Here is a 10,359-nt window from a genome sequence, read left to right on the forward strand (position 1 = left end):
GCATGTGCCAACACTCCCGGCTAATTTTTTTTGTATTTTTAGTAGAGACAGGGTTTCTCCATGTTGGTCAGGCTGGTCTCGAACTCCTGACCTCAGGTGATCAGCCCACCTCGGCCTCTCAAAGTGCTGGGATTACAAGCGTGAGCCACTGCGCCTGGCATATTTTGTTTGTTTTGAGAGGGAGACTCCCTCTCAAAACAGAGTGCAGTGGTGCAATCTCAGCTTACTGCAACCTCTGCCTCTTGGGTTCAAGCAGTTCTCCTGCCTCAGCCTTCTCAGTGGCTGGGATTACAGGCACCTACAACCATACCCAGCTAAGTTTTGTATTTTTAGTAGAGATGAGGTTTCACTGTGTTGGTCTCAAACTGCTGACCTCAAGTGATCCGCCTGCCTCAGCCTCCCAAAGTGCTGGGATTACAGGAGTGAGCCACTGTGCCCGACGACCCTCTATATGTTTTTACATGTGTATTGTTCTACAAAGAGGACAGACGTTTCCAGTGGTTCTAATTGACTTGATTAAAAGGTTCAACGTAACAAATACATTTGCCAAGAATCTTAAATGCTGGGTGCTTTTGGGTATATAAAAATATGTTAAACATGGCCTGTGCCCTCAAAGAACTTTGTTATTGAAAGAGCATTTATTTATCTCTAGGGGCAAGGGACAAAACTGTGTTCAGTTAGTTAAGAAATTCTCAATAAGGTTTAAAGCAAAAGGAGACACCCAAGAGTCTTATCTTCTGGAAGTTTTTAAGTTCTGCGTGATCCTGTCTGATTCTTTGAGACAAAGACTCTCTCTGTTGCCCTGGCTGGAGTGCAATGGTGCCATCTCAACTCACTGCAACCTCCACCTCCCAGCTTCAAGGGATTCTCCTGCCTCAGCCTCCTGAGTAGCTGGGATTACAGGCACCTGCCGCCACACCTGGCTGATTTTTGTATTTTTGGTAGAGACGGAGTTTTGCTATGTTGGCCAGGCTGGTCTCAAACTCCTAACTTCAAGTGATCTGCCTGCCTTGACCTCTGAAAGTGCTGGGATTGCAGGTGTGAGCCACCACGCCTGATGATCCTGTCTAATTTTTAAATGCTGGGTGCACTTCCTGGGTTGGTTTTCATTCAGGTCACCAGGAGAGCTGAGAGCCTGAAAGCTCAGATGACAACCATCCTGGTGAATGTTTGTTGCTCTGCCATGCAGAAAGTCACTATGAAGTCTGCTTCTGAACCTTAACATTCCCCCCGGGAGGCAGAAACCTCACCGTTTTAGTTTAGTTGAGTTTAGTTTTGTTTTGTTTGAGACGGAGTCTTGCTCTGTCACCAGGCTGGAGTACAGTGGTGCAATCTTGGCTCACTGCAACCTCCACCTCCCAGGTTCAAGTGATTCTCCTGCCTCAGCCTCCCATGTAACTGGAACTACAGGTGCGCACCACCACACCCAGCTAATTTTTGTATTTTTAGTAGAGATGGAGTTTCACCATGTTGGCCAGGATGGTCTTGATCTCTTGATCCTGTGATCCACCCACCTTGGCCTCCCAAAGTGGTGGGATTACAGGTGTGAGCCACCTTGCCCTGTCAGAAACTCCATGGTTTTATAGGTGCCTATGGTTTGCTGGCTCTGACCCCATTTCTTCTTGGGGAGAGGGAGCAGGCTCTTCCCCCTGCAGTTTTGTGTGGAACTCTGTGACCATCCCATTCTGACTCTCATTTTCCAAATCCCACAAGATTTTCTAACTCTGATCCAGAGGTTGCAAGCTCACTGCTCACAGGCCAAGTGAGAAACACAGACTGGAATACTTCTGTAAAAGAATTAGTGGCCATCATTTAAAAATCAAATTTCCCACTGCAAGTCTGGATTTCTGGCTTCTCGTGAAAACCTTGGATCTGGCAGTACTGGGTCTCATTTGCACAGCTGCCTGGTGCTAGGAAGAGTCCTGTTCATCCCTCCCTTTTCCTCCCCTGCCCTGAGTTTCAGGTCTCACTGCCATTCATCACTGTGTCAGAAGTGTGTGAACCAGAGCAACTCCATCTTGAATACGGACTGGGTAAAATGAGGCTGAGACCCAGTGGGCTGCATTCTCAGGTGGTTCAGGCATTCTAAGTCACAGGATGAGACAGGAGGTCAGCACAAGGTACAGGTCATAAAGACCTTGCTGATTAAACAGGCTGCAGTAAAGGAGCTGGCTAAAACCCACCAAAACCGAGATGGCCACAAAGACTGACCTCTGGTCGTCCTCATTACTGTACTCCCACCAGCACCATGGCAGTTTACAGATGTCATGGCAACGTCAGGAAGATACCCTATATCGTCTAAAAAGGGGATGCATGAATAATCCACGCCTTGTTTAGCATGTCATCAAGAAATAACCATAAAAACGGGCAACCAGTGGCCCTCAGAACTGCTCTGTCTATGGAGTGGCCATACTTTATTCCTTTCCTTCCTAATAACCTTGCTTTCACTTTATAGACTTGCCCTGAATTCTGTCTTGGGGAGATCCGACAACCCTCTCTTAGTGTCTGGATCCGGACCCCTTCCTGGTAGCAGCTGGGCTCGTGCCATTGATTTCCTGATCATAGCTGAATGTTGTTCGTTACCTGTGTGCTCTATCAAAACTGGGAAGCCACAGAAAGAAACAGAAACCTACAAGTGTCTTCATTGTGGCCCACATCACCGGCTACCATCACCTGCTTGACCCCATAGATTCTAGACAATTTGGTGACCTTTTGAAATGATTTATACTTTGCTCTTTTTTTTTTTTTTTTGAGATGGAGTCTAACTCCAGGCTGGAGTACAGTGGCGTGATCTCGGTTCATTGCAACCTCCGCCTCACAGGTTCAAGTGATTCTCCTGCCTCGGCCTCCCGAGTAGCTGGGATTACAGGCGACCACCACCACGTCTGGCTAATTTTGAGTAGAAACCAGGTTTCACCATGTTGCCCAGGCTGGTCTTGAACTCCTGACCTCAGGTGATCCAAATGCCTCAGCCTCCCACAGTGCTAGGATTATAGGAGTGAGCCGCCATGCCCGGCCCACCCTTTACTCTTTTATCTTTCAAACTCACATTTAAAAAAAATGGGTGGGTGAGGTGGCTCAGGCCTGTAATCTCAGGACTTTGGGAAGCTGAGGCAGGCGGATCACCTCAGGTAAGGAGTTCAAGACCAGCCTGGCCAACAAGTTGAAATTCCATTTCTACTCAAAATACAAAAATTAGTTGGGTGTGGTGGCAAGCACCTGTAATCTCAGCTACTTAGGAAGCTGAGGCAGAAGAATTGCTTGAACCTGGGAGGTGGAGGTTGCAGTGAGCCAAGATCACTCCACTGTACTCCAGCCTGGGCAACAGAGCAATACTCTGTCTCCAAAAAAAAAAAGAAAAGAAAAGAAAAAGTAATTTACATAGGATAAGCACGTTCCCTTTGGTTCCCGCTCTTTTTTCTGGCCAGGTTTGTGTCTAAAGGCACAGTGAACAAGAGCTACCTTCCCCTAGATTAAATGCAACTCACCACTGAACCACTATGATGAGTTAGACCTGCCATTCACAGGTCACGCTGTTTCCCTCTCTCCAGGAACACACAATCCCCGATGACATGAGACAGCTGCCCCGTGGGCTGCATGTGATGAGGAAAAACCCAACCTTTACCTTTAGGGAACTGGTCATCATCTCTGCTAAGTGGGAAGGCAGTGATTGCTGTCACGTTTTGCTTCAAAGATGACCGTGTTTCGAAGAAGGCAAGTGATATTTGGAGTCAGGTGACAGGAAAGTACAGGATTCTTCGAGCACGGGGGAAAAAAAACCAGTGTCATCATAACTGTTTTGGGATTACTGACTTAATGAGGCATCCTCAGGGCTACAGCCTGAGTTTCTGCTTCCAATGCACCAGGGAGAACATTCCACTGAGCCATGCTAACGCCCCCAGCAAAGTCTGAAGTGGCGAAGGGAGTTCAGTGACCATCCGTTTGGCTCTTGGAATGAGGGCATCTTTTGGGTCCTTTCCTAGACACCCCTTGGCCACCTTTTTCCACCTGTTTTTCCGAGTGAGTGCCATCATCACCTACGTGTGCTGCGACTGGTTCAGCAAGAGCTTTGTGGGCTGTTTTGTCACGGTGCTGCTCCTCCTGTCCCTGGACTTCTGGTCTGTGAAGGTGAGGCCCTTTCCTGTGATGCCATCACTCCTGAAACACGGGGCTTGCTCCCTATGCTTGTGGGACCAAGAGGTGCTTTGGTTTAGATTGCTTAAGAGTGCTGAGCGGCATCTCTTAAAAATAGGGAAAGCCGGACACAGTAGCTAACGCCTGTAATCCCAGCACTTTGGGAGGCTGAGGCGAGCGGATCACCTGAGGTTGGGAATTCGAGACCAGCCTGGCCAACATGGAGAAGCCCCAGCTCTACTAAAAAATACAAAATTAGCCGGGCGTGGTGGCACATGCCTGTAATCCCAGCTACTCGGGAGGCTGAGGCAGGTGAATCCCTTGAACCTGGGAGGTGGAGGTTGCAGTGAGCCAAGATAGTGCCATTGCACTCCAGCCTGGGTGACAAGAGTGAAACTCCATCTCAAAAAAAAAAAAAAAAAAAAAGTAGGGGGAAAGATGCATTGTTTAGCGCTTACTAAATGGCTTTTGAATGTCAATTGTCATTCTTGCACACGTGACAACCCCATATGACTTTGGACTTTTTTTTTTTTGGAGACGGAGTTTCACTCTTGTCGCCCAGGCTGGAACGTGATGGTGCTGTCTCAGCTCACTGCAACTTCCACCTCTCGGGTTCAAGCGATTCTCCTGCCTCAGCCTCCTGAGTAGCTGGGATTTCAGGTGCCTGCCACCACGTCCCGCAAATTTTGTATTTTTAGTAGAGATAGGATTTCTCCGTGTTGATCAGGCTGGTCTCAAACTTCTGACCTCAGATGATCTGCCCCTCCACCCCACCTCAGCCTCCCAAAGTGCTGGGATTATAGGTGTGAATCACCACACCCAGTGACTTGGGATTTTTTTGTAAAACTTACTGTACTAGTCTGCTTCCACGATGCTGATAAAGACATACCCAAGACTGAGTAATTTATAAAGACAAAGAAGTTTCATGGACTCAGTTCCACATGGCTGTGGAGGCCTCAGTATCATGGAAAAAGGTGAAAGGCAAATCTTACATGACAGCAGACAAGAGAGAATGGAAGCCGGTGGGGCACGGTGGCTCACGCCTGTAATCCCAGCACTTTGGGAGGCTGAGGCAAGAGGATCATCTGAGCTCAGCAGTTTGAGACCAGCCTGGCCAACATGGTGAAACCCTGTCTCTACTAAAAATACAAAAATTAGCCGGGCATGGTGGTGTGTGCCTATAATCCCAACTACTTGGGAGGCTGAGGTGGGAGGATCACTTGAACCTGGGAGGCAGAGGATGCTGCATTGAGCCACGATCGTGCCATTGCACTCCAACCCAGGTGACAAGAGTGAAACTCTGTCTCAAAAAAAAAAAAAAAAAAATAAGAGAATGAAAACCAAGTGAAAGGGGTTTCTCCTTATGAAACCATCAGATCTTGTGACACTTATTCACTACCATGAGAACAGTATGGGGGAAACCGCCCCCATGATTCAGTTATCTCTCACCCAGTCTTTCCCACAACATGTGGGAATTGTGGGAGCGACTATTCAAGATGAGATTTGAGTGGGGACACAGCCAAACCATATCACTTGTATATGAATTAACACATATTTAAAACATATATAATATGAACATATAAATTACGTATGTTTGGGAAGGGAGTGTGTCACTTCTTTTTTTTGAGACAGAATCTGGTTCTGTCACCAGGCTGGAATGCAGTGGTGCAGTCCCGGCTCACTGCAACCCCCGCTTCTGGATTCAAGTGCTTCTCCTGCCTCAGCTTCCTGAGTAGCTGGGATTACAGGCACGCACCACCATGCCCAGCTAATTTTTGTATTTCTAGTAGAGATGGGGTTTCAGTTGTTGGCTAGGATGGTCTTGATCTCTTGACCTCATGATCTGCCCGTCTTGGCCTCCCAAAGTCCTGGGATTATAGGTGTGAGCCACCATGCCCGGCTGAGTGTGTCTAAAGTGAGCTTAGTTAAAAATCAGAAGCTGCAACATCTGAGAATCCATTACCATTCAACACCTTTTTTCTTCCTGCTCCCAGTACAAGTCTGAAATGAACCAGGGAGCTTTTATTTATCAATACAATGAATACACCTCTTTGCCTGTGACCTCCTCAGAGTCATTTGTCTGTTCTCAGAATGTGACCGGAAGACTCCTGGTAGGCCTGCGATGGTGGAACCAGATAGATGAAGACGGGAAGAGCCACTGGATCTTTGAAGCCAGGAAGGTATTCTCCATGGCAAGCCGAACTAACCAGAGTGGGGATAATGGGCGTGGAAAGTTTCCATGGGTTCCTTCGTAGTTTTGTGCATATCCGATTCCTGCCCTACACTAAACCACCGCTGTGGGTGCCCTGGTGAAGCATATGTGTAGCAAAAGTATCTGCAAAAATAGGCTGGGCACAATGGCTCATGCCTTTAATCCCAGCACTTTGGGTGGGTGCATCACTTGAGGTCAGGAGTTCAAGACCAGCCTGGGCAACATGGTGAAACCCTGTCTCTACTAAAAATACAAAGAGTAGCCAGGCATGGTGGCAGGCATCTGTAATCCCAGCTACTCAGGAGGCTGATGCAGGAGAATCACTTTGAACCGAGAGGTGCAGGTTGTGGTGAGCCAAGATCATGCCATGGCACTCTAGCCTGGGCAACACAATAAGAGTCGGTCTCAAAACAAAACAAAGCCAAAAAACGCCACAACAAAAGCATCTGCAAAATAAAATAGATGAAAATGTGGCCAGGTGCCGTGACTCACGCCTGTAATCCCAGCACTTTGGGAGGCCGAGGCGGGTGGATCACGAGGTCAAGAGATCAAGACCCTCCTGGTCAACATGGTGAAACCCCGTCTCTACTAAAAATACAAAAAAATAGCTGGGCATGGTGGCACGTGCCTGTAATCCCAGCTACTCAGGAGGCTGAGGCAGGAGAATTGCCTGAACCCAGGAGGAGGTTGCAGTGAGCTGAGATGGCGCCATTGCACTCCAGCCTGGGTAACAAGAGCGAAACTCTGTCTCAAAAAAAAAAAAAAAAAAAGAAAAGAAAAGAAAAGAAAAAAGAAAATGTGAGCACGCTGCTTTGCAATCACTTCCACTTGTTTTGACAGTTGAATTACTTTCCTTTAACAGGTCTCTCCGAATAACATCGCTGCCACAGAAGCGGAAGCACGAATCTTCTGGCTGGGCCTCATAATCTGCCCCATGATATGGATTGTATTTTTTTTTAGCACCTTATTTTCCTTGAAGCTGAAGTGGCTGGTAAGTCCATACTTTGACTTCCACATTGCTTTGACGTCTCTGCAAAACCAGTGTCTGCACCAGTAGCTTTTGTTGTTATTTGTTATTGATTGATCAAGTGTAACAAGTTTGCTGAGATATAATACACATTCCATAAAACTTACCTATTTGAAGTGTACAATTAGGGGCTGGGCGTGGTGGCTCACGCCTGTAATCCCAGGTCTTTGGGAGGCTGAGGAGGAGGATTGCTTGAGCTCAGGAGTTCGAGACCAGCCTGGGCAATATAGCGAAATTCCATCTCTGCAAAAAATACAAAAATTAGCCAGGCATGCTGACGTGCACGCTTAAGCCTGAGAGGCAGAGGTTGCAGTGAGCCAAGATTGTGCCATTGTACTCCAGCCTGGGTGCTGGAGTGAGACTGTCTCCAAAAGTAAAAAAAAAAAGTGTGAAATTCAGTGGCTTCTGGTACAGTCACAGAGTTGTGCAGCCAGCACCACCATCAATGTTAGGGCATATTCACCAACTGGAAAAGAAGCCTGGCACCCCCTTTCAACATTGCTTCCCTATGCTTCTGTTCCTCTAAGGCCTGGCACCTTCTAATTTTTCTGTTTCTATGGATTTGCCTATTCTGGGCATTTCATATAAATGGACTCACATAGGGCAGGCATGGTAACTCACGCCTATAATCCCAGCACTTTGGGAGGCCAAGGAAGGTAAATCCCCTGAGGTCAGGAGTTCAAGACCAGCCTGGCCAACGTGGCAAAACACTGTCTCTACTATAAATACCAAAATTAGCTGGGCATAGTGCATATGCCTGTAATCTCAGCTACTTGGGAGGCTGAGGCAGGAGAATCACTTGAACCTGGGAGGCAGAGGTTGCCATGAGCACCACTGCACTCCAGCCTAGGTGACAGAGCAAGACTCCATCTTAAAAAATAGAGGAGAGAGAGAGAGAGAGAAAGAGAGAGAGAGAGAGAGAGAGAGAAAGAGAGAGAGAGAGAGAGAGAGGAGAGAGAGAGAGAGAGAGAGAGAGAGAGAGAACGAGAACAAAATACTTGTAGATAGTAGAACAACAGTGTCATCTAATGAGTTTGGGCTCTCGAATTTGGATCCCGGCTCGACCACGCTCCAGCTCTGTGGCCTTGGGCAGCTTTCGTCTTCCTGAGCCTCATTTTCCTCCCTGTAAAATGGGATGATGATGGTGGCAGCCTCTCTGGTTGTAATGATTCGGAGGTGTCCATGGGTATTTGTAAATGCTCCGTAAATGTTGGCTGTTACTAGCCTTAGGCGCAGGCTAGAGCTACCTGTACTTGGCTTGAGAGGCGCATTTCTCTAAGTGCTCTTAGAGAGTGACCTTTGTTTTCTTTGCGTGCAGGCTCTGGTGGTTGCTGGGATCTCTCTCCAAGCTGCAAACCTGTATGGCTACATCCTTTGTAAGATGGGAGGCAACAGTGACATCAGCAAGGTCACAGCCAGTTTCCTGTCCCAGACGGTGTTCCAGACGGTGAGTTATTGAGGTCTGTCTCCTTGACCACTCCTCTCCAGGTAGTCAAGGTCAAGGTGGCCTGCTGGCAACTGTGGTTTGTAATGTAACATATCAGCCAGGCTGCCATTGTTTTATTATTTATTTTTTGGGAGACGGGGTCTCGCTCTGTCACTTAGGCTAGGGTGCAATGGCGTGATGGTTGCAGCAATCCACCTGCCTTGACCTCCCAAAGTGCTGGGATTATAGCCATGAGCCACCATGCCTCAAAGTTTTGTTTTTTAATTGTTAAGATTTAAATAAAAAATACCATTTTAACCATTGTTGTAAAGTGCACAGTTCTGTGTCATTAAGTATAACCACCTTGTTGTGCAACCTTCCCCCACCCAGCTCCAGAACTGCCTTCATCCTACAAAATCTAAGCTTGGTACCCGAAAAACCTTACCTCCCCCTTCTCCTCGCCTCCTGCCCCTACAACCAGCACTCTGCTTTCTGTCTGTGGGTTTGACTGCTTAGGGACCTCCTGTAAGTGCAATCATAGTTTTTGTCCTTTTGTAACTGCCATTGTTAATTTTCAGTGAATTTTAAAACCACAGAATTAAGGAAGGAGTCACAAAGAGTTTCTTTTTTTTTTGAGATGGAATCTCACTTTGTCACCAGGTTGGAGAGCAGTGGGAGGATCTCGACTCACTGCAACCTCCGCCTCCCAGGTTTAAGTGATTCTCCTGCCTCAACCTCCTGATTAGTTGGGACTACAGGTGCATGCCACCACACCCAGCTAACTTTTATATTTTTAGTAGAGATAGGGTTTCACCATGTTGGCCAGGATGGTCTCGATCTCTTGTCTTCGTGATCCACCCCCACCTTAGCCTCTCAAAGTGCTGGGATTTAGGCATGAGCCATTGCGCTTGGCGTTTTTTTTTTTTTTTTTTTTTTTTTTTTTGAGATGCAGTCTTGCTCTATCTCCCAGGCTGCAGTGCAATGGTTCGTCCTCGGCTCACTGCAACCTTCACCTCCCAGGTTCAAGTGATTCTCCTGCCTCAGCCTCCTGAGTAGCTGGGATTACAGGTGCATACCACCATGCCTGGCTGATTTTTGTGTTTATGGTAGAGATGGGGTCTCACCATGTTGGCCAGGCTGGTCTTGAACTCCTGGCCTCAAGTGATCTGCCAGCCTCAACCTCCCAAAGTGCTGGGATTACAGGCTTCAGCTACCTACCATGCCTGGCCTTTTTTTTTTTTTTTAACTTAACAGATATTTCTAAAACTGAGATACAGAGTCTTTCAAATTTGTCCAGGTTCATCCTGAAATGGTTTGAACCATCTTAAATCTGAACAGCGCTGCTTTATGCCAAGACATCATCCAATTCCGCAGGTTTTCTGTAGTTTGTGGGTTTTCTCTGGCCTTAAATCAGCAGGATTGGCCCACTTGCATGTAAGGACAGATAACCATGGTTGACTTTTCCCCTTGCAGGCCTGCCCAGAGGACTTCCAGAAGCCTGGCCTTGAGGGGCTGGAGATTCACTAGCATTAGGTGAGAAATGGATCATGGCATCCATTT

General features: G+C 47.4%; 1 protein-coding gene across 10 annotated transcripts in view; it reads left to right on the plus strand.

Annotated features, from left to right (window-relative positions):
- The window catches only part of TVP23A (trans-golgi network vesicle protein 23 homolog A), a 60,428-nt gene that overhangs the window by 41,416 nt on the left and 8,653 nt on the right, over positions 1-10,359 (plus strand). For all 10 annotated transcript variants that reach the window (XR_001914757.5, XR_013524686.1, XR_013524689.1 and 7 more), the window contains exons 3-7: positions 3,984-4,128; positions 6,225-6,314; positions 7,209-7,337; positions 8,692-8,820; positions 10,273-10,332. Coding sequence is in view for 2 of the 10 variants with exons in the window: in XM_054242636.2 (XP_054098611.1) it covers positions 3,984-4,128; positions 6,225-6,314; positions 7,209-7,337; positions 8,692-8,820; positions 10,273-10,326 (547 nt within the window). In the remaining 8 variants the exon portion in view is untranslated. The remainder of the gene's footprint in view (positions 1-3,983; positions 4,129-6,224; positions 6,315-7,208; positions 7,338-8,691; positions 8,821-10,272; positions 10,333-10,359) is intronic.

This window comes from Callithrix jacchus, chromosome 12 (genome assembly GCF_049354715.1).
Source record: "Callithrix jacchus isolate 240 chromosome 12, calJac240_pri, whole genome shotgun sequence".
Taxonomy (NCBI): Eukaryota; Metazoa; Chordata; class Mammalia; order Primates; family Cebidae; genus Callithrix; species Callithrix jacchus.